At 52.8% G+C, this 26,402-nt stretch overlaps 3 protein-coding genes across 5 annotated transcripts in view; 1 reads left to right on the top strand and 2 right to left on the bottom strand.

The window, feature by feature from the left end:
• The window catches only part of LOC117641100 (spondin-2-like), a 468,689-nt gene that overhangs the window by 210,491 nt on the left and 231,796 nt on the right, over positions 1-26,402 (bottom strand). The window lies entirely within an intron of this gene.
• Positions 194-2,276, top strand: LOC117641101 (histone deacetylase 8-like). Of its 2 annotated transcripts, XM_034378211.1 has the most exons (9): positions 195-356; positions 423-612; positions 700-841; positions 921-1,027; positions 1,104-1,296; positions 1,526-1,698; positions 1,775-1,869; positions 1,967-2,072; positions 2,155-2,276. In XM_034378211.1, the coding sequence occupies exons 1-9, from the start codon at positions 282-284 to the stop codon at positions 2,190-2,192; spliced, it is 1,119 nt and encodes a 372-aa protein (XP_034234102.1). In that variant the 5' UTR covers positions 195-281; the 3' UTR covers positions 2,193-2,276. The 2 variants fall into 2 exon arrangements, with proteins under 2 accessions (XP_034234101.1, XP_034234102.1); XM_034378210.1 differs by having other exon boundaries at positions 194-356; positions 1,967-2,171.
• Positions 2,253-9,209, bottom strand: LOC117641095 (gamma-tubulin complex component 6). Of its 2 annotated transcripts, none has more exons than XM_034378200.1 (20): positions 9,109-9,209; positions 8,748-8,988; positions 8,529-8,656; positions 8,306-8,459; positions 8,041-8,221; positions 7,793-7,962; positions 7,408-7,691; positions 7,182-7,325; positions 6,944-7,105; positions 6,707-6,868; positions 6,334-6,623; positions 6,067-6,199; positions 5,758-5,990; positions 4,182-5,659; positions 3,822-4,090; positions 3,497-3,745; positions 3,294-3,428; positions 3,001-3,173; positions 2,720-2,909; positions 2,253-2,642 (listed from the first exon to the last, which is right to left on the bottom strand). In XM_034378200.1, exons 2-20 carry the CDS (start codon positions 8,911-8,913, stop codon positions 2,430-2,432), a joined length of 4,914 nt encoding a protein of 1,637 aa, XP_034234091.1. In that variant the 5' UTR covers positions 8,914-8,988; positions 9,109-9,209; the 3' UTR covers positions 2,253-2,429. The 2 variants fall into 2 exon arrangements, with proteins under 2 accessions (XP_034234091.1, XP_034234090.1); XM_034378199.1 differs by having other exon boundaries at positions 8,041-8,236.

A 26,402-nucleotide genomic window follows, 5' to 3' on the forward strand; every position in this document is an offset into this window, starting at 1 on the left:
ACCCTAGAGCCCTACATTACTCCTTCGGGGTCCCCGAAGGGGATGTAGGACTCTTGCGGCTCGGACACTACACAGCGGCGTCAGTTGGGTTGCCTAGCCAGCCGGCGTCCGATGACACTACAGCAATTTCTCATCGAAGAAAGAAAACAGCGCTATAATTTTCATACAGCATCCTTTCAATTCCTCGCGCCATTTGAACTAGAACAAAACAATATTTGTTGTTCTCTTTCATCTTTCTGCCAAGCTTTTTCCTCTTTGTTGGAGCTTGTAAATGTTATAAAATGAAGAAAGTTACTTTTATTTGTGACAGGTCTTTGGATAATCAACTGAACAAGCTTGAACAAATTGCAGACAGAGTGGGTATAAGTTTTGTTGTGAACAGCTCAGCTTAACTTCCTCATTTTTATTTTCTGTCTGTTTAGTCTTCCTTAGTAAATCACTTGGTACATGGCTATGGTCTCAACTCCAAGTTAATTGTCCTGAAAAATGTTATAGCCAAAGACGATGAAGTGTTATCTTTCCATTCAACGGATTACATTAATCACTTGAAAGATCTAAACGATGTAAAGGACATTGACGAACATGAAGATAATGAGGAAGAGTATGGACTTGGTATGCTACGAGGGAGAGTGGCTTCTCTTCTATTATTGCTGTTTACATAAGCTCATTAACTTAATATTATTATTTTTGGATTATCAGGTTATGACTGTCCCCTCATCTACGGTATTTTTGATTATGTTAGTGCCGTTGTTGGAAGTTCATTAACAGCTGCTCGTTCGTTAATCGATGGATCTGCCAACATTGCTATTAACTGGTATGGAGGATGGCATCATGCTCAAAGGTGCGCTAACTAACATTGAAAACTTATGATTTCTTACGAAGTAAAATTCATATTTAGATTACCACAATCTTTATTACAGAGATGAGGCAAGAGGATTCTGTTATGCAAATGACATTGTTTGTGCAATTAATCTTTTAAGACAAAAATTTCAACGGGTCCTCTACATTGATCTGGATATCCACCATGGTAGTTATTCTTTATCGAAGTCTCTCTAGAGTTTGTGTCTATGAATGATTTCCTTTACCACAGCTCAAGTTTTCAGGTGATGGTGTAGAAAATGCATTTGAATATTCACAGAATGTCCTCACATTTTCTTTGCACAAATATGAAGTGGGATTCTATCCTGGCTCTGGAGCAATAACAGATGTAGGTAGAGGTAATGGTAAATTTTATTCAGTCAATGTACCTCTCAAAGATGGCATTCGGGATGAAGCATACACCAAAATTTTTAACAGGTATAGTTCAAAATTTACTGTCTTTATAAGAAAGATTTTTAAAACTGGAGGGTGTTTCAGTTCATTTGGGCAAGTGAAGGGGTTGGATATCTCAGTTAAGAAATGGTTTTGCTCATCAGTGAGAAAAATGTTTCTTTAGGGGTCGTTGTTGTCTATGCACCTTGATTGGCCCAGATTAACTACCCTTAATATTATGTTGTTTGAAATTAATTTTTCATTCTCTGCATAGATTACTGGAAGTCCTAATGCAGGCTTTTCATCCAGACACTTTAGTTGTCCAGTGTGGATGTGACAGTCTAGCTGGAGATCCCTTGGGCACCTTCAACCTCACACTTAAAGGCTACGGCAATTGTGTTAAAACTATACTATCATGGCAAAAACCAACATTGTTTCTTGGAGGAGGTACATCATCAACAAGTATTTCAACTTTTTAATATATAGTTACAATGTGAAATTAATAACTTGTTTTTCTGCTCAGGAGGGTATAACATCACTAATGCAGCTCGGTGCTGGACTTACTTGACATCATTGATTTTAGGTTGCAACATTGCTACAGACATTCCTGATAATCATGTGAGTTTCAATGTAAAGTACAATCCACCTTAAAAAAAAGTGGAGTGATTTGATTTGTAGTACCATGAACAACCATGTATATGTCTGTGCATTTCAGTTTTTTGAAAGATATGGGCCTGGATTTGACTTAGATATAGCAGAGGGTAACAGACCTGACTGCAATTCAGAAGATGACATTGATAACTGTATAAGCATTATTACAGGTACACAATTAATCTGCTTTAGACATTATCTATTTGTCCAGTGTGACTCAAAAAATAACATTGCATGAAATTATTTTTACAGATAATGCTAACAACATTAAAAGAGCCTGCTGGAACTGAACTGTTTCCCAAGAGAATGAAGCACAAGGAATACATTTATCAGAAATCCATTATCAAATATTCAATCACTAATCAAAAATTTTAATAATAAAAATTAATATCACATTTATTGAGACCAGATGTTTCCATTTATGCTTAGAATCCATCAACTAAGTTAAAAAAAGAACAAGTAATAAATCTTTTAAAATTAGCTTACCAAAAAGGCATTTATGTATCTGAAAAAGAAATCAAATTTCCCTAGGACACATGAGAAGTTCTCGTGCTGGTAGGTTGTGAGCTAACAGATGATTTTCCTTCCATTTCATTGACATTTTCTGCATGTGTAATGTAATCAGATGATTTGTAGAAGCCATTTATGTTCAAGAGCAGAAGGTATTCAGAGAGAAAATAATGATGATTCGGAGGTGAAATGCTTCTTTCTAGGTAACTTATGAGCTTGCATACCTGCATCTAATGAAAAAGAATCTCACTATCCTTGCTGCTCTGATATATATTAACATAGATAAACTGTTCGAAAAAAAACATACCTTAAAATGGGAAGAGCAAGCCATCAACTGCTGGAAATTTGGATGCTCTAAGAAGATGGATCGTTGGCCTTGTACTTTGCTTGGCATTTGCCAAGGACGTGTTCTCATAATACTATGAAACTTGATAATGCAAACTAGGATTTTTGAGAGAACTCCCTCCACTCTCTTGAAATTGGTGTTCAGTAGACATCTGAGCAAGAAAAAGAAATTACTTGGTATGAAGCACAGAAAGACACTGTTTAGTGACTCCTATCAGGAATTAACTAAATACTGAGTCTCACCTTTTTAAAAGACGCTTTATATATTCTATATGAGCATTGTATATGTGATCAAGAGTCGTTGCCTGCTTCAATGATGATGCAAAGTCTGCCCAGCTGGCATAAAGCACTGAGCTACTAACATAATTTAGGGTTGCTTGTAAAAATTGGCTCATATTTTGTCGAATCATTTGCACCTATAAAAAAAGTGAGAAAAAGTGTGACTAATGAAATGAGCATTTAGGAACGCACAAGTAAAACTAAACACAGAGCAAAAGGTGTTGTAGTAACAAAGCAAAAGAAAATTCCATAACCACCTGATGATATTGAGGTGAGTTGATCAGATCTCTGTGTTGTTCTTTGAAGCATCCCCGAGCAGTGTTTTTCAAAGCAACAAAGTCTTCTTGTAGGAGCCATGCAACTCGTTTTAAACGTATCACAAACAAAAATATCTGAAACATATTTTTCATTTATAACATATCTCACCTTTAAATTTCAATGAGAACTTCATTTGGCTCACCACATTGTATTTTTGAAGTACATCTGGTGTCAGAATTAAGTTAAGAGGCCATTTCACTTTGTAAGATAGTTGAATAAAATCAAGTACATTTGGGGAAGAATGTGAAAAGTGATGAGGCACAGAGGCTCTGTCCGCAGTTAGAGAAATGAGGTGGTGATTTGGATCAGATGTGCCTTGCGAACTAGCAAGCGCTTCTTTCATTATTCTCTCCAATGAGGATGGATTGAATAAGAGATGAGGAGCTGAAACCTAAATTCAAAATTGTGCAAAACTGTACCTGGGAATAAATTTAATTGATTAAATCAAACTGATAGCTCAAAATTACCTGATACATTTGGGTGAACAATTTCACAGTGAGGTGACGACCAAATTCTCCATCTTGCATAAAATAATAGGATCTTAAACTTCGAAAGTGGGAAAGCAGACGTAGATCAACCAAAAAATGGTGAAGGAGTGCAGCGGAAACAAATTTATACTGCACTCTTAAAGGAAGAAGTAAACATGTTTGCAAAGATGATTCTATCCATGATGTGTTGGGTAAAGCTTTAGATAATTCATCATCACTTTTTTTATGATCCACTGTGTCTCTCGAAACTGTATAAAAAATAGAAATGTGCCTTCATTGAGCAAATATATTTCATTTTAAACATGTAACTATCTCTTGAAATCAGTCTATCATACTTACCCAGATCATAGTTGATTTGAGTATCAAATTTTAGAGCAAAATTGTCAGCAATGTCATATGTTAATGGCATACCACAAACTTCAAAATACTTTGGATTTTCACCACAGAAATCTGTGAGTGGGGTAGTCAAGGGTAGCTCATTGGGTAAACTGTTCGTACCTCTAAACGGATTTGTAAATACCGGCATATCATTATGACTTAAAGGTGTTGTGAGAGGTGACACAAAGGAAAAGGAATTTGACACAACAGGCAAGATCTTGGGTCTTTCAAAACTGGGTGTGTCACTTGCTTCATTTCGGTTTTTGTCTGCACCACTCAGTCCTTCATCTAAACAAACAGACAGCTTAGATTTAGTGCTTTCACATTCCTGGTTGACTTTAGCAACTGATGTTTCTTTCTGTAATGTTTCAGAAACTACATTTGATTGGGTTTCACATTCTGATTCTAATGTCAATGTCCCAACTCCCGAGTCTGTTGTTGTCATAACTGCAGGTATAGATGCACTGCTATTTTTTGCTGATGTCTTTTCTCCAGTCAATATATTATACTCTTCACCTAAAACTCTTCGCCTGTTTTTCTGAAGGTCACTTAAGTGTGATGTTTCTTCTATACCCTTAAGCTGACTTGTTTCACCCGAAAACTCTGAGCTTTTTATTCCAGTCAAAATGTTGAACTCTTCTCCAAGCACTTTTTGTCTATTCCTTTCCCATTCCATGGTCACTCCAGAATCCACACTAGGATTCTTTACAGCACTGACATTTTCTTTTGACCTCCAGTCTTGAAAGAGAACTCTTTGACGGGTCTTAGCAAGATCGGACAAAGCTTCATCTTTCATTCCACATTTTGCATCTGTCTCAGATGTATCAATCTTATCTGGATTCCAGCATACATTTTGTGTAAGAACTCTCTGACGATTTCTTTCAAGATCACTGATAGGTTTATCTTTGGATTCAGATGTTGCATCTCTTCCAGAAGTTCCCGAGGTCTGACTTGACAAACTAATCAGTGGTTCTTCTAAATTTGTTACTTTTGGAAGTTCCTCATCAGATGCATGACCCAAAACAGAAGTAATGACACAATTTTCAGCACTCTCCACATTTTCACAATATTGAGGCCTTAATAACTCTCCAGAACTTATACCAAATCCTTCTACTTCATGAAAGAAGTCTGAATGTTCTGTTTGGCACAGAGATTCACTTGTAGTGTTTTCCTTGGATGAAGGTGAGGGTGAAACACTCTTTGAAAGGCATGGAGTTTGCAATATCATCTGTGATTCAGATGTATTATCTTCAAGCTCGATTCTTGCTCTGGCATTTTTCTCTGCTTTAAGGTTTTCCTTGGCTAGGCTTAAGCTGTCTTCAAAGAGAAATGTCTGTCTAACGTCCGCCATTTTGAGACGTTTCAATTGCCACTCTCGATGCTGATTTTGTTTGTCAACAATTTTTCCTAGCTCTTCATAGTGGGCTAACATTTTCAGCCTTAAAGTATTACAAAAAGATAAGAATAATATCCATTGGTTAGTTTGGTTTTACAACTATTTTACAAAAAATACTACCATTAATGTTGTCATTGTTACCTTTCTTCCTCTTCAATAAACTTGGCAGCTTCATCTAGACGTTTGCATTGAAGGAGATACAGTTCATCTTCTATTCTATTTTTCTCTTTTTCAGCTGCTTTTCTCAGCTGCACTTCTTGAATTTGGGCCTTCAGATCAGCATTCTGTTTTTCTTTCATTTCAGCCTTTTCTCTTTCTAATTGCATTTTTAGTGATGCTCGAATTGCTTCTCTCTGTTTCTGTGCTTTCTGCATCTGCAATTTAATGCAATTTTAAAAAATTGAAGAATAAACTGATTTTATGAACCAAGTTAACAGAGTAGAAACTTACTAAAACATGCAAATGGGCCTCTCGATCACTTTCCTCTTGGAAGAGCTTTGATGCTGTCAGTAATTCACCACACACTCTTTGCGCCTCTTCCTCAAAATGAGCACATTCTTTTTGAACCTTCCCTAAATCTGACCTGGGATGGGAGAAATACAACAAACAAAATATCAGAAAGACTATTGAAAAAAAAAAAGATTATTTAAGTTTTTTTCTCATTGTTGTGATTTGTGTAGATTCAATGTCAATTTATGGTACCTAGAGAAAACTTACTTGTATAAGCAGCAATGTATAGTGGGGTGCTCTTTCTCTAACCACACACACAAAGGATGTTGTGGACTGCAAAGCTGTAGGAGATTCATTGCTCGTCCACAATCAAATACTGCAGTTTCTAATCCTTGAAGAAATCCAGGCACTGCTTTTTTATCTAAAATAAACCCTTGAACCCAGAAAGATCGGTCTCGATGACCAGAAAATTTTATGTCTTTGCGGACAAAAAATTCATTTGTCTTATCTGTGCAGTCTCCCAAGAATATCCATCGCCCAAGGCAATGTAAATAGACCTAAAATCATACAAAATCAAATATCATGATCAATAGAATGAAAAACCATGGAAATTTATCATTCTTTAAATAAATGAACATACCTCACAGCATGACTTTAAGGCTGAGTAAAGAAGGTTACTTTGCTGGTTGTTTGATTTACAAGCTTCCCTGTATATGTGTGCCAACAAAGCAACACCACTTGGTAGAGTTGATGACTCATCTTTCATGCCATCTACACGACATAAGGTTGATAGGCACTGTACCTGCAAGACCAACATCAACAAAGATAAAGGACAAAGACCAAAATTTTAAAATTGCTTCACAATTAAATGAAGTACCTGGTTTTTAAGAGACTGTATGTGCTCCAATAATTCATACAGTAAGATAGAATTTCCTTGAGATTTGACATGAGATGAAAGAATTAGAACAGCTCCCCGATAGAACTGAGTCCAACGTTGCACACAAGCCAATAATGCACATATGATTAATCCATCATTTTCCTTTAAAATAAATAATAAGAGAAGTGTTAAGATAGTTATAATAGCAATACTAAAGCAGTCCTAATAGATTCCATACCAGAGCCACAGAAGAGTGTGACAGTTTCTCAAGTCTTCGGAAGTGAGTTCCACAGTATAAAAAGTCCTGACACAGGGTCCTGGTGCCCTGCACGCTGTAGCCCTCAAGCCAGATACCATTCCGTACTACAAAGCAGTCACTTTCCTAAAATAAAAATGAGCATTTAAAAAAATATCTTTCATTAAAAATTCACTAATTGCACAGTTAGTTTAAGATATTACTGTACCTGAATAAAAGGAAATATGCTGGACTCCAGGCCATTTAGAAGAAAAAAGACATCACGAGTGAAATCAGCCCTGGATGTTGGTTTAGGGTCGCGAATGTGTTGAGTTTTAAGAACATCCTGGTAAATACTGACGAGAACAGATAAATTTTCAACAGCTTTTGGGCCACCTGCAGATAGGAAACTTGGTTCAGGCTTGGTATCAATGATACCCAGTGATTCCCATGTTTTCCGTTCAGGCAAATTAACATTTAGCGCCTTTGACCAAATTTCTGTTGGGTCTTTATCTGCAAAACAACAAAAATGATTTGGCAGTCTGTACATTTAAAATACAGAGCAAGAGTAGGTATTCATATATAATAAAAAAGTCGATTATGTCACAGCTTACATTCATTGTTAGAAAATGCATGATTAGGGTTTGCAGATTCAGTTATTGGGGTGAAGTACCCTTCATCTTCCAAATTCGGTGGGGTAAAATTTGATGAAAGATTTAACTCGCTAGGGCCAGTCAAGGGTGGAATTGTTCGTACTTGATACACAGAACGCTCTGAAGTATGTCTGTAGAAAAATAAGGTTGAACAAATCACTCTAGAAGGCACTTTCCTATTTAAATGGTAAGAAAATACAAGTACTCACCCCTTTGGACATAACCCACTAAATCTTTCAAAGAGGGGGAGACCCTTCCCTGGCTCTTTGTTGAATGGGAAAGAAGTAGCATAGCCACCAAAAGAAGATGCACTCTGACTAAGGTTCATCCATGCAGGAGGCTTAAAAACATCTGGATGCAAAGATGGATAAATCCTAGATTGCTTTGCACCTAGAAATTGAGTATCTGGTTCAGCACAAATTAAATTTTTCACATTTACCACAGTTATAATCTCAAAAGGGAAGGTTTCCTCACCCTGTTTTAAAGAAGTAAAGCCAAGTTTTTCAGATAATGAAAAGGGCTCATTGGAATCTCCTTCACTAAAAGAGGCTGAACTGGAATCTTCAGCAAGGCAGATGAGTGTTCTTAAGACTGGGTTGGGAGCATCTTCCCATCCTGTATCGAAGGCCTGGAACAGAAAAGATAGTAGCGTACCTTGACAACCTTCATGTAAAAGTTACATCAAGCTAAGGCATACCTCTCTGATGGCATCGTCAAGTTCACAAGATTCCTTTGTCTTATTTATATTACTGAGAAGAAACCTCCACGCAATCAAACATGACAGAGGATTCATATGCTCAAATTTCTTTGATAAATTTGACACTTCTGTGAGAAAAGAACAAAAGGAAACAAAATAAATGGAAAATCTGTGGAATTTCCGAGAAACAGGTGGAGCCAAAAAGGAGTGAGGCATTACCTTGGACATGCTGTTTTTTCAAAATAGTTCCATAAATGACTGACCGGGCCTTGTTCACACAGTGGGTTTGTTGGTTACCAGACAAGGGACAATTGTTTTCTCTCACCAATATTTCACTCAAACGTGAAATAAGCTTGTAGACACTCGTTTCATCCGTATTTGACATTTTAACTGGGGTGCACCGCGAATGATGAAAGATAAATGACAATTGTCTTGACAGCTTGGAGAACACCTAACCAAACTGCACAATAAACAAACGGAAACAAGTGGGTATTTGTAAAGGTCAATGATTAAAATTCACTTCCAAAGACAGGAAAAGACAAACAATTGTCTAATCCCTCCACCTCCACATTAATTTTACCTCTTTTACCTAATCCTAGCTGGATTGTTTACCATTTCTCTTTGACACTTCGTGCCCTGGAGAAGCGCGCCCATAGCATTGGCGTGCAAGTAGCAGCATGGTTATTTGCAGAAGACTGGACTGCACATACGGAAGGCGGGAAATTCGATTAACATAAAGGGCAGTCCCATAGTCCCATCCACGGCTTCCAATAGGAATCATTTGAAAAGAGGCAGGTTTAAAGACGGTCCGAAAAAAAAAACCGTCACTAAATTGGCGTTTTGTCCTTGCCCCGTCATGACATGACATCCGCCCGTTTGGGCAGTGAGGAGGGAGTGCCCGAGAGCTAGAAGCGTTCCCGTGTTCCGGACGAGGAAAAAAGGGGGGCACGGATATCTATCAAACGGGAGTAAGGTTCCTGTGACGACTCAAAACACGCAGCTGCAGCGACTGCAGGCGTCCCCTAGGCAGGGCCGTGATGGCAGGGCAGCCCAGCACGGCACTCAGTGCACTGTAAAAAATTTTGACACGAAATTTCGTGTTGTGGCTAGTGAAACGCCCCTTCTTAGTTATACTTCTAATGAATTTCGTGTGCCAGTGGCAATGAAATCTCGTTCGCCATGGCACACGAAATTTTGTTGGCCACTGGCGATCAGAAGGCTTCTTCCTACGCCAAATGGCAATTTTTGAGTCGTGGCGCTGGCAAGGATACTCGGAACCAATATTGTGAACTTTCTAGTTGTGGCGAGGAAAATTCGTTTCGGGCCGATGAAAAAAGCGGCACGAGCGGTCGGCATAGAACCCGAAACTTCAACTTGGATGTCTTGTGCCCTGACCCCTCGGCCACCGCACCGCTGCTTGGCAGAGCGCTCGACGGAGCTTCATCATGGACTCGCGAGGACTAGTCTGGCCACCACCAGGTGCGGCGAAGCAAAGCATCCTTCCCTTAGCCACGACTTGAAATTTCATAACTGTCGTCAGGGTAGGATGCCTTTTCAGTGCCACACCTATGATTTTTCTTCGCCAAGGGGCTGTTAAATTTAAAGTCGTGGCTGAGGGAAGCATCGTTTTGTTAGCCAAGCGGTAAATTTCACGTTTCGAACTTGGAATTTCATAAGCCACTGGCACTATAAATTCACTGTCGCGGTTTGGAAAGTGACCTTTCCATAGCCAGTGGCGCTTTAAACACACTTTCGTGTCTGGCTAAGAAAATTCAAGAAGCCATTGGCTACATAAATTTAATGGTATTTTTTACAGTGTGACTCCGGCCCCCGACTCCCTCGCACTCTCAGGACACCGGCAGATCAGCCTGACATGCTGGCGCAGGTGTGTGAAAACGAAAGGGGGTGGGGGCAGGGCCGGGCGGGGCGGGGCGGGGAGGGGGTGAGTCCAAGAAAGTACTACCTGCCCCCCATGGAACGGTGGAACGCAGACGCGGCAGCCGTCAGTCTAAAAAAGGTGGGCCATTTTCAAACTGTAAAACATGTGAGTGTGTCGGAGTGCGTTTATGTGTTCGACGCAGGCGAGAAGCGCGGAAAAAGACAGGGGTCTTCCGGGGGGGGGGGGGGGGGGGGGCTTTCGGCCCGCACGTACCGCTCTCTGTTTTCCCAGTTTCCTTCCTTTTGCTTTCCCGGGGTCCTGTCCCGGGGTCCTGGGGTCCTGGGGGCTGCAGCTGGGCACTCGGGCCATTGTCACACCGCCCGAGCGGATAAAGGCAGCGCAATAGCCTGGAAGCTGGAAACGATACGGGAATACGAATATATGAGTCTTTCCTCCCCAACGCCTCCCCCTCCCCTTCCCGACCCTTTCTCTCGCCTTTCTTTGTCCCCTTGAATGTGAATGCCCCCGCCCCCTTTTTCTTATCTGCCCCCACCTGCTTCCCATCTTCATCATTTTCAAGCGTTTGCTTTCTCGCGGCCTCGCGGCGAACGAATCAGCGACAGCTTTTCTGCTCCGTTCCAGACGGCTCCAATCTTTCGCTTTGCCAAGGCGGCCGGAACGTGGCGGGGCGGGGCGGGGCGGGGCGGGGCGGGGCGGGGCGGGGCGGGGCGGGGCGTGGCGTGGCGTGGCGGGGCGGGGTGGGGCGCCCGGCAGCCTGGGCCTCCCGCCCAGCAGGCGAGTGCGGCGGGACTGCCTACCCGGCGCGTGGCAGGGGCTTGGCCGGGCTTGGCTGCCTTGGCTGCCGTGTGGGGTTTCGCGCATCCGCGCCGTGTCGCCGCAAGCAGGAGCAGGGTCCGCCCCTGTCTCTGCCGCAGCACGATGCTGGTCCAGGACGCGCAGGCACAGCGGCAGGCTGCCGTCAGCGCCAGGCGAGCGCTGGGCTCGCCTCTCCCCTGCGAGTCAAGTCCTGCCGCATCCTGCAGCGCCACTCGTGCGGCAGCAGCGTCGATGCGGATCGGCTTTCCAGCCTCCAGTCGGTAGCAGTCTGGCCAGGGCTCCAGCCGAGGCTCCAGCCAAGGCTCCAGCCAAGACTGACGCCACGCGGAGGAAGCACGGCGGAAGCAGCCGAGTGGCGCTGTGCTCGCGCTGTGCTGCTGACATCTTCATTCCACCGGGCAGGCGAGGGGAAGAATGCGCAAAAGGGGGCCGTGCCGCGCCGCTGCGGCGTAGGCCTCGAAATTGCCTCGGCCTTGTCGCGCGGGCCGTCCCGCAGTGGCCACTGTAGGCCCACGCAATGGCGGGGCGCGGATGATCCCCGGAGTGTCGGAGTCAACCGGCAGCGCCGGCAGCATATGGTGGTCGCTGGGCAGGGGCTGCGCCAAGCGCCATGCGGCCATGCGCTCCGGACAGGTCACTGGGTCATCGCTCACTGTCCCCCCCCCCCCAAATCCCCGTGAGGCAAGGGCGGCAGGGCAGTGCAGCGGAGGCGTCTGGAGATTCACTCGCGAGTGCGTGCGCTGGGCCGGCGGTAGCCAGTGTGGCGACGACGGCGACGTTCGAAGTTCACTCCGCTTGTCCTGGGGCAAACGTTTCTCCCACGATGATGGCCCGATCCTCCACGATCTCTTCCTGAACCCACCAGCCAACCTTTGGGAGGCACTCATCTGATCCGCGTCCCGCCTGCAACTGCAACACTAAACCCCCTATCCGGCATCCCCCCCTCTCTCTCTCTCCCCGGTGGGTCCCCCACGTGGGTCCCGTCTAGTCTTTAGCAGCCTCGATGTCCCCGTCCGTCTGCCGCGCTGCGACGCGCTGCCTTGGCGCTCCTTGGCTTGGCTTTCTGGCAGGGAAATGATGGACGCCGCCACCGGAGATCCCAATGACGGTGTGGGATCCTGTGGCCACCCTGGGGCAGAGTCGGGTGGGAGAGAACGCCGATTGGAAAAAACGCTACGCGCGCGCTTCTCATAGCTGCCTAAATGCTGCGCGTGGTTTCTCATCTTTGCAAACAAAATGGCGGCTTCGCTGCCGAAAGAAGTGGAAAAGAAAGAAAGGGCAGCAGTCCGTGGAAATATTCATTTTGTAACGGACTGCATATATTTTTCGGGGCCTTCTACGGGGCTTTTAAAAATACCAAATGGCGCTCGAAAAATACCGGACGAACGTTTTTGAAGTGTATCTCCGGCTCCATTCTTTAAGTTAATCAGGTGCGCTCTGATGGAGGGTGGGGACCTGGCCCAAAGGCTTTTGGGCCAGCACGCCACGCCAGAGTACAGCAGCAGGCAAGTTGGTCCGTCCGTCTCTCTGTCGCGACGGGACGGGACGCCTCACGAGTGTGAGAGAGACGGGGCGCCTCTCGGACGCAGCCGGCAGATCGAACTGCGCTGCCCCTGGTCCGGTGCCAAAGTGTCCTCGACTGCATGGCGGCGGGGAGGGGAGGCGGGCACCATTGACGCCACTAAATTGGACAAAAAGAGCGCGAAAGAGAGCAAAAAGGAAGTCACTCCAAATAGAATGCAAGAGCGGCACGGAGCTAATGCGGCCATCGGCGAGACGGGGGGCGAGTTCCAGCAATGCCAACCATACGGCTGCACTGTCCATTACGAGCCGGGCTAGCCAACGTCGCGGGGCAAATGTTCGAGAACCTTGAACAGCAGCTGGTCAGGCTTTTGACCAGAGAACACGAGAGAGGTTTCCCAGAACCCGGATACCTTCGACGGTCTAATTTCCCGTCCAGTGTACCCCCAGCAGCAGAGGGGGCTTCTACCACCATCTAGAATGCCTACAGGGCTGGGAGTGACAAATCCCTAGGTGGACCTGCCTGGTTTCGTCACTCTTTCTCCTTCGCACTCCTAGAAACAGTCGCTGCGTACTGCCCGGGCCGAGGCACGGCGTGCGGCGCAGCGCACTGCACTTGCTGGAAGTGAAGTGAGTGTGCAGGTGCGCCCCGGCCTGCCAGGGCTGCCAGGGCTGCCACGGCAGAGAGCAACATAACCGTTACCGTTTGGCGCCCAACGGCCCAACGGCCAAACGGCAGCCCGTTAGGCCACGCAGCCCCGCCGCCCTGCACCGACCGGGGATCACACACCTGACGTCCGGGCCGCACTTAGGCCCCTCGTCACTCAGCACAACAACCGGCCGGCAATCTGGAGGCTGGAAGGGGTGGGGGATTGATTCTGTCCGCTGGAACGAGCGGCCACTCCTGGACATCCTGGACAAGACGCACCGCGGGGGAAAGAAGGGGAGGGGGATGACGAGCATCGAATCGTAAATAAGATTGCGTGTCTCCGACAGCGGGCGAAATGTTGCGCCGGACTTCATCCGCTGGAGTAGGAGCCCGAGGGAGCCGCCCCCCGCGGTGCAGGTGGCGCGGAAGGCGAGCACAGTGCCAGAAGACCGGCGGAAGTGATCCAAATCCTGGACGGGTTTTGTCAGTTTTGTGCTGCAGACTCGCTACATGGGCAGAACAAACTCGGGATCTTGACGCTGCTGATTCTATTCCTGTTATTTCATCAGACAATACGCCTTGACTAGAGTTTTTAATTTTTTCTTCTCTCTCTCTCTCTCTCTCTCTCTCTCTCTCTCTCTCTCTCTCTCTCTCTCTCTCTCTCTCTCTCTCTCTCTCTCTCTCTCTCTCTCTCTCTCTCTCTCTCTCTCTCTCTCTCTCCCCCTCAGCCTCGGCAGGAATAACGAAGTGCGTAGTGGTGCTATAGATGTCACAATCTTATTCTTGACGTTTGATGTGCGGCGTGCATGTGCGCGGGCTGGGGTGGGCCGGGGCCCGGCACGGCCGTTGGGGAGTATTTCGGTCTCCAAACTGCCGGTCCTGGCTGCGCGGCCTGTAGGCCTGCACTCTTGCAGCCGTCATATGTGGCTCTGCGTGGTTTGACACAGTGTGACGCCGGCGGGGCTGGCGGGGCTGGCGGGGCGCGGCGACGCCGGCGATCTTTATCACGTCGTAGCGCCCGCGTCGCGTCATATTAACACCTGTGACGGAACGACCCACCAGCCTGCTGCTCTTCATCTCCATCTCTCGCTCTCTCTCTCTCTCTCTCTCTCTCTCTCTCCCACTCATTAGGGAGCCATTTTCAGCCGCCATCCGAGGGGGGAGGGGGAGGAGAGAAGGACTCGGACCGCTGACTCAGAGTCCCGTAAATTTCAGATATGGGGTGGAAAATGCAAGATGGGTGTTCTGTCCGTCAGGTTTGGGATCTCGGGCTGTAAATTTGTCAGTTTGGAAGGGGTCCACATGGGCGCTGGCTGGCGCCCTGGGCCCCGCCGTGGCACCTCGCCGTGCCTCGGTGGCAAAGGAGGGGGCGGGGCTCGGGGCGGGGCGATGCCCCCGCGGCCCCCGCAGCCCCCGCGGCCCCCGCAGCCGCTGTCGCTCGGACGGACGTGCCTCGCGCAATCCTACGCGGCGCCGGAGAGTTTAGAGGCGCCGGCGGTTCGGAAGTCCGTTTAAAAAGTGCGGGGCGCGATGCGACCCAGATAGCGGGCCTGCAATTAGCAGTGGCGTGGGTGCCCCCCCCCCCTTTCCCCCGGCCCACTCCAGTTAGTTGTCACTTCTGACCCGACCCATTGGTATGCCCGGTGCGCGGCGCACTCGCTCCAAAAAATGCACCGGGGGGGGGGGGGGGAGGCAATGGGGCGTTGAAAAATGGGGCGCGACAACCACAGCGCGGACGCGCGGCCAAAAATCCGGAACGAGGACGGACAGGGAGTTCTCGGCGTGCTCTGCCAGGCCCTCGGCCAGGCCGCGCTGGAAGTGAACAAGTGACGTACCACTTCCTACCCGGGTCTGGCTTCGAGCCCTTTCTCTCCGACCGAGGTTCCGAGATTCCTCCGCCCGGAATGCCTCGTCGGGCCGCGGGAAGGGCCGTGGAGGGGGGGGGGGAGCATCGACGAGTGAAATATCGAGACGTCCAGGCGACACGCGCGGCCGCGGTACAGTCCCTCCGAGAAGGGGGTGGGGGAGGGGGCCCGAGATGTCAAGACGGGCCCGCGCCCTTCGGATAACAGACGAACGAGCTTCACGAAGTTACCGCCAGACTTGGCGGCGGCAGGCCGAGGCAGGCCGAGGCAGGCAGGGGATGGCGGGGGATGGCGGGGCCGCTGCGAAGCGGGGCGCGCGGCAGGACCAGGCAGGGGCGCATAATCACGGAAATATTAATTACGTAATTTGATGCAGCGTCTCAACTCCTTGCGCGCATTAATAGGATTTCATAATGGCGTTTGCTTGTTTGGGCTTGGAGGCTCTTGCACCGCAATGCTGGCGATGCGAGCCGGGTGGCCTGGCCTGTCACGCAAGTATTTCCAACTCCAAGTGCTTTTTGCCCCGGCATAGATTCTGCCGTCGGAGGATTCCCGCTCGACTAAACGTTTGGCTCCCCGAGGGCCGGGGCGGGCTGGGCCGGGGCGTCTCCTTAGCCGGGGAGGACGCGCGCCTCGAGAAAAAAATTGTTTCCGGGCGCGCCCAAAACAACGGGCCGGTTTTTGCGGGCGGGGAAGCGGGTTGACGTACTCGCGTGCCTCCCCCCACGCCTTCGAGGCACACGTCCAAATGCGGTCCAGGGTGACGCAGGCCCTTGACCGCGCCGTGGTCCGCCCTTTGGACTCCGGACGGAACCACTCGATATTGCAGCCCCCCGCACAGTGGGCCAGAAGACCGGTGGGGGCGGCCAAAACTCTAAACGCGTTTTGAGCTCCAAAGTCGCTAAATGGGACTTGAACCGAACGTGTGACCCCACCGATAAATTCCTCTTTCCGAGAGCAATCGATTGGTGGGGTCACATTTTCGTTCGAGTCCCATTTAGCGACTTTAGCTCAAAACGCTTGTAGAATTTTGGCCGCCTCCACCGGCCTTCTGGCCCACTGTGCCTCGGTCCTTCAGGTCTTCCAGTTTGACAGGGGCCGGCGGGGCCGCCGGCGGGGCCACCACAGGGCTGCTAAGGCGATCGCCAACAAGCCCCTATTGCAATTATTGTAATCCGTCCTGTGCCGTCCACCGCTCCGCGCTCCGCCCGCCCCGTCCGTCCGAGCGGTCTGAGCGATCCGAGCGCGTCCGCCGCCATAAGCCGAGCAAGGCAAGCAAGGCATGCCACGCCGTGCCGCTGAAAAGTGAAATTAATCCCGCGTCTGCGGCACCGCCAGTCGGCCAGCCAGTCCGCAAGCCGCGCGGGTGGCTCGCCTCGCCCGTTCCGCGGCAGGGCGTCGCGTCATTCAATCGGATTGGTCCCACGGGGGCAGCGGCGCTGCGCGGGCGGGGCGGGGTGCTTTGGCTCCTCATTACGAGGCCATGTGTCTTCGAGCCGATCCCCACCAAGATAACACAAAGAGTTTTTGTTTCGGTAGTCAATCTACGCTCGTGACGCTGCTGGAGTCAAATTTAGCTGCCGTAGTCGAAGTAACTTCACCGAAGCACGGTCTGTTTGGACCAGTAGATAAAGCATCAACGTTTTGCGCCACGGGACGCGGGTTCAACACCGCCCTCCCAATTTTTCATCCCCTGCGGGGTCTTTATTTGTCTGCCGTACGCATTACCAACATAACCCATGGACTAGCGTTTCGCTTTCCAGACCTTGGCGACTTAGGCGTAGGCGTCGCACACAGCGGACTAGGGGATCGGTTTCGAAAAGAGTTGCACCGAGTCGGACTCGCGACTGGCGGGCATTGCCCGGTGGAATGAACGCGCCTCCTCCGCGGTCCTGAACGCCCTGAACGTCCTGATGGGACTCACTGATACTCCCGGAGGGTCGCCTAAACCGTCCCACGGGAGCCCGCTGCCCTGCCCCGCCCTGCAGAGGGGATCAAATCCAGCGCAGCCGGTCCGCGGGGACGCGGCCTGTCCCGTTTTTAGCAGTGTCCGAGCAGCCAGGCCCCTCGCGGAAACATAATAAGGGGAGCTTTTTGCCGGCGAGGAGGTGGCCGCCGCGGTCCAGGCCACGCCACAACGCGGCCAAGGCCTTGTGCGAGGAGGGCGGCGCGGCGTCGGCGGCGCGTGCATCGGCGGGGTGCTGCAGTCCGCGCTCCGCGCCGCCCCGCCGCCGCGCTCTTCCGGGGCGTTATTTCCATTTCTCAATTAGGCCTGCAGCCCGACACCCCTGAGTGAGGCTGCGCGGCCCGCCAGGCCTGCGCCGAGGCCTGCACCTGCCGCGCTTCTCACGGGGAATGATAATGCCGCGGAGTGAGGCGAAGAAATTCGCGGAGGCGGCGGGGCCAGCCCGCAGCCCGCGAGGGGAAAAGAAAACAGACGAGTGCGTGTCTCTCCGTCTCTGTCTCTCCCGCGCGATGACAGCGCGGCACGGCGGCCGGCCCGGCGCCAAGTCGAAATAGCAATTGAATTGCAAATGGAAACAGTTGTTGTTGTGCGACGACAAAAGTAGGCGGCGGGGCGGCGCGGGTCTCTCTGGAACGGAACTGCCTGGATCTCCGAGAGTGGCGGCAGCGCGGCTACGCGGCAGCGGGGTTGAAGCGTTCCAGAGACGGACGTCGCGCCCCGCTTGGCCAAGGCCAGGGCTGCATCCGGCTGCTTGCTGGGCACTCGAGCCCGAAGAGTGTCCGAGTCAACCTCTGCGCCCACCGAGCGATGCCCGGGGCATTGCTCGCGGAGCGCGCCACGCTTTGACATTCTCGGGAAACTCGCGCGGAAAAGTGGAAAAACGGAAAAACGATCCCCGGATAAGGCGAGCCGCGTGAGCCGTGCGCCGCGTCTCGGTTTATTCCTCGAGGAATGAAGTCGTAAATCGAGGCGAGGGGGGAGGGGGGATCCCCGCGCCGCAACCCTTGCCGTGCCTCGCCGGCCAACGGTATTTGTTTATTATTTCGTCTAATTCCGTATTCATTCTTTTTGCGTGCGATGCGGCCGTGCGCGCGCTGCCAGCCCGGCCGGCTAGGCCAGCTAGACCTACCCAGCCCACTCCCCCTCCGTTACTACACTCGGCCGGCGCGGTGCCGCGGTCCGGGACTTCGCACGTCAACGTTTACCTAACGACCCCCGCGCCGCCCCCACCGCCCCCGTTTGTATCCGCGATCTACCCCTTCTCCGTTTAGCGGGGTGCGCGGCCGCCGCCTAGAAGCAGTGCCTGTGGCCGCCCCGCCCCGCCCCGCCCCGCCCCGCCCGCGATAACCATGCAGAGTTATGCAGGACGGGCTGGCCGACGGCCTGGCCACCTGTCAGGCCGGCCGGGCCGAGACTGGCCGCTGATTTACCACCTCTTTCATTATTACCCCTCGCAGGGGGTGGGACAACGGCACCGGGGGGGGGGGTGGGGGGGGGGCGTTTAGTTTGGTTTAGTTGTTACGTCCCGAAACAGCTGCTTGGCGAGGTGAGCGGCTCAAGCCCCCCGCCAAGTGATGAAGAGCCTCAGCCCCGTGTTTGCCGGACTAAAGGTGTCCGGGGGAGGGGGGACTTGGTCGAACTAGCGTTTGTGGTTTTCGCCTCGGGGAGCATCGGGGACGCCGAAGACGCCGTGCCCTCCTCCGGGTAGGCACTCCCGTTGCAATGCGGCGAGTTCAAGTCCAGAGGGCAGCCACGTCGGGTTGCCTACCTCCAAGCTGGGCCCAACAGTGCCAACTTTGCCCCGTGGGGAGGCCGAGCCGAGTGCCGGTCTAAGAGCCGCGCCGGCGGGGACCTTGGTCACTTTAGGGGTTCCGGTCGGGCGCTTCTTTTTCTCCTTGAGCCCTCTGCTTTCCTAAAACCACGTCCGCCATACTACTTTTACCATCAAAAATTTACCGAAAGAATAAGAATCTGCCGTAAATGTAAGGCTAAAACATAAAGTTGCAACAATCGAACATCGTCATGCTACTTATTTGACGGGGGAGGCCTCGGCCTCTCTGCCGACTTGGCGGGTTGGGGCGCACTTCAGGTGCTCCTTGTCCCGGTTATCGACGTCGACGTCCTTGCCGCCCCAGGTCGCTGCAAGTACCCGCCGTGCAAGCCGCCGCCTCTCCGCCTCGCCGCCTCGGGGCGCCACGCACCGCCGCGCCATTCAGACACCGTCGGCGCACCCACCCCGCCCCACCCCACCCCGCCCCGCCCCGCCCCGCCCCGCCCCGCCCCGCCCCGCCCCGCCAGCGCCACCATTAGCGCCCATTCAAAAGGAAAGCGCCTCTTCCTATTTTATGACTTCGGCGGCGCTGGGGCCCCGGGCCGCGGGCCGCGGAGGCAGAACTACAAACTGCCGGTGAGTGGCTGCCGAGCCTGCAGCGCTGGAGCGGCTGGGGCGGCTGGAGTGCTGCTGGAACTCGAGCCGCTCACCTGCAGCTGGAAAGCTGGGAACCAAGACGGGGACGAACAGAGGCGTCCTCGTCCTCACAATGGCGGCTCATCTCAACTCAATCCAGGATCCCGGCGCTCATCCGTGCGCCGCGCTGGGCCCGCCTGGGCCCGCCTAGCCTGGGCCCGCCTGGGCCCGCCTGGGCCTTCTTGGGGGCGTGGAGGCGTCTGCCCGTCTGCCTGCTGCAGCTGCAGCCGAACGACACAGCGACGCACACAGCGCGGCACACTTACTGGCGGAGATTAACTTTGGCGGGGCGCGGCGGCCCGTCGGGGGGGGGGGGGGGGGCTCCCTGCCTGACGGAGAGGGTTGCCTACCGGCCGGGCTGTTCTGGCTCTGGCTGGGCAGGCGAATGGCAAACCGTCTCCGCCGAGCTCGCCGTCAAGGAAGTGGCAGGCGGGACTGTCTGGGCTCCTGCACCCGTGAAATAGGCTCCCCGCGCGGCTCCCCCCCCCCTCCCCCACGATCCATTACGCCCCTGTTGGTCCGCGCGCCGTGAAATTGGCGCGAATCAAGGATTGCACGAATCTGTATGTGTGCGACTTTTCTCTCTTTTGCTGCTTCCAAAAAATCAACAACAGCAAAAAACGCGCGCGCACATACTAACAAGCAGGAGCCAACGAAAAATTGGCCCCTTTTTTCTCCTGGTTACATCGAGGCGCTGACATGTGCGTACACGGACGAATTATTGATTGCTTGCTGTGTGTACTTAGTATTGGTATCTCGCGCTCGAACACGCTCCAAAACAAACACCGACGACGGAAAAATCGCTTTTTTTCTGCTGTTTTTCTTTTTAAATCATTTGAGAGTTGGAGAGAGCATTCCGGCACGGTGCGCTCAATACACCCCTTGCAGTGTGTGATACACACACACACACACACATACACTTTGGGCGGACAAACGCGGGACAGGTGACCATCGCGAATTTGGCATCGCGCCACGCGACCTCACTCGGGCCCTGCCGTGCCCTGCCGGCCAACGAACACATGCCAATAAGTGTGTGTGTGTGGTGTGTGTGTGTGTGTGTGTGTGTGTGTGCGTGTCCAGTAGTGCGCATGCATTGGTCCAGCAAGTGCAATCCAGAACACACATAACACGTTTGGCATGCGGCCTGCTCACTGGTGACATCCGCACCGTTGTATTGGCCTGCGTTTGCTGCGTGCGCAACCCGCAGGGGAAAACACACACACACACATGCATGCATGCACTCACTGAGTCACACACGTGCGCACAGTGTGTACACACACACACTCAACGAAAATGAAACCCTGGCATACGTGTGTTCGATTACACCGGGATCTTGTTTTTTGCTTCGTGGTCTCTAAAAAGAGACTTTACCTCATTACCCGCCGTGCTTCCCGATTCTCCACGACTAGTTTGGGACCCCCTCCCCCTCGAGGGCGGGGACGTGACCCCAGGGCCCAGGGGTCGGCCCCAGCGCGGCCCGGCCGTGGCCCGGCGGGACCACCTACGGCGATTTAATTAGTTTCCGGATGCTCTTTGCACCGGCCCGGCCTCGTGCTGGCTGCGGCCGGGCGCCCTTTTTCATCGCTGTCTCTGTCGCACTCACGGGGCGTCCCGCATAGGTGCGAGAGAGACAGAGCGATGATAGTGACTTTCGGATTGAGTCGACAGCAGCGCGCCCTCCCCTATGATTACTACTCGCGTTTCGGCCACGACCACGACGACGGTTTCGTGAGAGCAGCCGCAGCGCGTTCCGAAGAAGATTGGGAATGATGGCCCGAAACTAAACAGCGATGCGAATGCGGGCCAGAGAGTTATGTTTTAATGTTTTTTTTATTGTTTTTGTTTTTGGCAGAGTGCGGAGGGCATCCCGGCGCGTGCCGTTTAAATATTCATCGAAGCTTGGCCTGCGCTCTGCTATCCGGTTCGACAGGCGCATGCAACCGCACGCGGCGCCGCGACGCCCTTTGACACTGCAAAAAAAAAAAAAAGTTCCGCCAAGGCAAGCTTAGCAAAGCGGTCTTGCCGTGGACCGGCCGGGGAAGCCGGGCAGAGAGGGGGCAAGGAGGGAGGGGGTGGCTGTGAGGAGTGGGGACTGGCGCGGCGCGGCGTGGCGGCGCAGGACGACGACAGACGACGACGACCAACACGACCATGCAGTCCCCTCCCAGCGCGCTGAATGGATGGATGGGTGGATGGATGGGATGAGTGGGATCGTATGCAGAGCTAGAAGCGGTAGCAAGACCGCTTAAAAACAACAACAGCAAAAGGTGACGTGGGGGAAAAAGGGGGCTCACGCGCGACCAGGACTCCCCCCTCCGCCCTCTCTACATCCCGCAAAGGCAAGGCGTCGCCGGGCCAACCTCTCCTACAATGGAAAGCTCTTCGCATCGTGATAGCCCAGCCTGCCGGCCGCGCTGCCGGCCCAGCAGACGACGTGCCGCGGCGTCCCGGCCTGCCGAAATCCAGCGCCTCAGTTTTAAAAATAGAGCCGAATTAAAATGCACTGAATTTGGCCGAGTGAAGCGTGGTGTTCCTTTGACCCCACAGTCCTGCCACGATTTATGGCTGCACTCGCGGGCCCACTACAACGCTGCCCTCTAGGAGGCCCGCGCGCCTGAAAGCGTTTGATGACCCTTTTAACACGTGCCCTCTAAAAAAAGGTAAATACTCTTAGACATGTCTTTTAACGCGAGACAACGTTCTAAAAAAGCGGAGATGAATGTCCCCCCCCCTTTTCCTTTCTGTCACTCTCACTCTCTCTCTCCCTCTCTCTGCCGCACTATCTCGAGGTCCATTTCGAGGCACGCGCTCTTCGTCGGATCGGCCGTCATGCTAAAAGCCCCGCATCTTTATGGTGATGGCACCAAAACGCTCTCAATCTGCATCGCCTGTTTTTTTTTGTTTTTTGTGTTCCCGACGTCTCGAACGGTTTTAAACGTGTTTTCAAACCAGGAGCCTGGCGCGCGAGGCTGGCGGCTCCGCGATGCAACCGGCAACGCGTACAATGTACCACTCCGTCCCAGTCAATGTGTGTGCGAGTGTGTGTGTGTGTGTGTGTGTGTGTGTGTGTGTGTGTGAGTGTGTGAGTGTGAGCACGCGCCACGAGTCAGATGCATCGTCATTCATAAAATAATAAAGAAAACGAATCCGTCAGGTGGAATTTGTTTTCGCCTTTTTTGCTCGCCTTGCTGCGACGGGCTGCATGGACACGGCGAGTAAGTCTCGGGCCATTTGCACAGTCCAGCCGACGACGGCCGGCCGCTACACCGTCTTTCTCACAAAAGGCTCCATAAAGTGAAACGGAACGACGGAGGCACGCGCGCGGAGGAGCGTGAATGCCGACAGAGAGAAAAAGGAGAGGAAAACGGCGGGAAAAACGCGTTTGGAAAAACGTTGTTTAAAAATACACCGATTTTGGCAGGATCCTCGCATTTCTCTGCGCTTTCTATCCCACTTGTGTGTTCAGTAGTGCCGCTGATTCAATTCTCATTCTCCGCCGCGATTAAGAGATCCAGCTCATTGTTATTCATCGAATGTATGGAGAGGCAGAGACAGGCGCGCCGTGGCGCTGCCCGCGGACCTAGGCCAACGCCGTTTGATTAAACAAAGGAATGCACGAGGATCGCTCTGGGAGGTCTGCGCCGCGCGAGAGAGACGGTCAATTACATCCTATAAACGCGTGAAGGAACTAACGTGGAAAACAAACGAATCAGGCCCAACTGGCTTGAAAATATCATCAGGATACGCGCTTGGTTTCTAGACTCACTTTTTGACCAACTTGGTCGGAAAGTCGTTGCGGTCAAAGCCAAAATCGTTGCGGTCAACGTCTTCCCGATACAGGGCATGAAAGAGTAGGGTCCTAAGAATACTAGGACGTCGAGGGAGGCCGTTGGCCGCAACTAGATCGGACGCAGTGGCACGCGTCGACCACTTTTCAACTTCGGCGGCGCCGGGGAATTTTGCGTTTGAACTTGGAGCGGCGGCGGGCAGCGCGGTCAGCGCCAACAGTGTGGCGGCAGGCGGGGCTGGCCGGGGCGCTGCTTGATTCGGCGGAATAACACGCAAGACAAACACGACTCGCGGCGCCCCGCAGCCCTTTGGAGCCCTCCGCGATGGCGGCCAGGCGCCCGCACGGCCCGCAGGTCGCATTTGGCGGCCCGGGCAGACCCTCGCCGCCCTTCGCTGCTAACAGAGGTTTCGCTGCGACAACAAGCTGGGCGTATTTGCACGGCCGCGGAAGAAACGCAAACACGGCGGCATGCGGGCGCCGCGTTCTCTGGGCTCCGCTGGGGTGCGAGAGAGACAGAACAACTTCAGCCTGCTGGAGTGCAGCGCCCGCCTTAAATTCGATCATGTCGCGGTCGTCCGGATAATCGCACTGGGGAATGTTTTTCTAGTTGAAACTTTAACTTCGAGGGATGAGCCCTGCTGCTGGGGGGTTGCGTCCGGGTGACGGGAGGGGCGGTGCTGCGGGGTCGCTGATGACACACTCCGCTCCGCACCCGATACTACCGAGGTTTAGGGTTCGCTGACCCTTAAGGGCTCTTCGATGGGAAAGCTTAGCCAACTCGCGCGCCCCTCCGGTTGGCCCTCCGGTCGGCCCTCCATCCCGGCCGGGCCTGCAGGCTGTGGCCATTCCGACTGGAGGGCTCGGAGTGGGGCGGCGCGGGCCGCAGAATCCGGCCTAAATCTGCCGGGGCCAGCGGGCCAGCGCCAAGCGGGGGCGTCGGGCCGGGCCCCTCGGGGGCGAGCGACGGCCGGTTGTATCAAGTGGCGCGAACGTCTTCGCCGAAAAAAGATGAAAAATCGAAGCGTTTCGGCGCCTTTTTCTGCCGCTGGCAGCGCCGGGGCCGCAGGGCGCCAATTTTACCCCCACCCTCGCTATTTGTCCACGCGGGCCATCGGCGCGGTGGGTGAATGTGGGCCGTCCATACCGGCCCGTCGCGCACAGCGCGGTCGCTCTGTCTCTCTCGCACTCGTGGCGCGTCCCGCGTGGGTGCGAGCGAGACAGAGCGAGAAAACACTGGGCGAAACGTCTCTGCTGGAGGCTCCAGCCGCCGAGTGGACACTCTGATGAACAAACGGCCGTCCCTGTCAGGACTCACCTCTGCACTCCGAAAGGCATCGGGGAAGCGGTTTTCAAACAACCACCATCGCCACCACCATCACCACCGCCACCACCGGCCACCACCATCACCGTCCTCCCCGTCGAGGGCTTCCCAATAAATCTGCCAACTTCAGCATCAGCACCCGGCCATTTGCCGTTCGGCAAGTACGCCCTGATAGGGGCGTCCCAAAAACCCGCCCCGAAAAACAAAATGTTGGCGCAAAGGCCTGGAGTCTTACTGACGGTCGTTGCGTCCTGAGAGGGTAGCAGTATCCCTGGGGTACCCGCTTGCCGCGCGGCTGGGCCGGTCTTGGCGTCGCTCTAAATCAACCATCAGGCACTTCATGGCCCTTCATGGCCACCCCCGGGCAGCCCACGCCTCAGTGCGCCAGCCCTGGCCAGCCCTCGGCCAGCCCTCGGCCAGCCCGATGAGCATCACTGGCTAGTCCAATCCATTGGGCCCGCAAGGCCTGAAGGCCCGCAAGGCCCGCAGCAAGGCCGGCGCCCAGCCCATTGCACGCCTTGTTGGCCAAGCTCCCCCTCCTCCAGCAGGGCTGCCTGCCTTCCTCCACCTGGCCGTGCCGCCGTGCCCCAGTGACCGTCTGACCGGCCGGCTGTCTCTCCGTCTTGTTGTGGCACAGCAGCCCCTCGATGCTTCCCACGAGATAGTTTATACTTCCAGTGCACACCTCCCCCCAGCACCCCACGCCGCTTCCCGGGGCCACTGGGAGCGCTGGCCGGTCCTGGAGCGCGCTGGAGAGGCGGAGAGAGGCACGGTCCGGCGGCGGTCTAATGGTGGACAGGAAGGGCCGGGGCGCAAACACTCCATCGCTCCAGCCGGCTCCAGCCCCTGGAGCACTCGGAGCACTCGGGGCGCTGCTCGGTAAATGCAGTGGAGGCAGTCATGCTGTGAGGCCGAGAACATTGCAGCCTGCGCAACGCCGTGCAGTCTTTCATTTTCCTCCGACGCCCCAGACTTTGCATTTTCCCTCGTGTGTAGGTGCGGTCGTTGCTAGCTCTTGCCCCGGAACGGCGTATCCCGAGCTTCTGGGGTCGAGGTGGTCGAGGTGGTCCAGAGAGCGGTGTAGGGGAGAGCAAACAATGACGGCTTGGCGGCTGTGCCGTCGCCCCGCGTCGCCCGCCGTGAGCTAATGGCCTGCGAGGGACTCACACGGGGCGACCTGGGTCCGGCAGCCCTGCCCAGCCCTGCCCAGCCCGTCCGTGGGGTGCCACTATGAAGTGGTTTCAGCTCATTTAAAAGTTAACGCGCCACGGCCCGCCGCCACCGCGCACCGCGCTCCAAGAGGAAGAGTCGCGCTCCCGACGCCCCACGAGTGTGTGTGTGTGTGTGTGTGAGTGTGTGTGAGTGAGTGAGTGTGTGTGTGTGTGTGTGTGTGTGTGTGTGTGTGTGTGTGTGTGTGTGTGTGTGTGTGTGTGTGTGTGTGTGCGAGTGAGTGAGTGTGAGTGCGTGCATGATGGTTTGGCGTGACTACCCCCAGTAGAGCGCGGGGTGCCGATGCGAGCCATCGACTTTCGCTTCTCCATGTGGGCCGAGGCGCCGGGGCGGGGCCCGCTCGCTCCAC

The sequence above is a fragment of the Thrips palmi genome, unplaced genomic scaffold (genome assembly GCF_012932325.1).
Source record: "Thrips palmi isolate BJ-2018 unplaced genomic scaffold, TpBJ-2018v1 HiC_scaffold_15, whole genome shotgun sequence".
Lineage (NCBI taxonomy): Eukaryota > Metazoa > Arthropoda > Insecta > Thysanoptera > Thripidae > Thrips > Thrips palmi.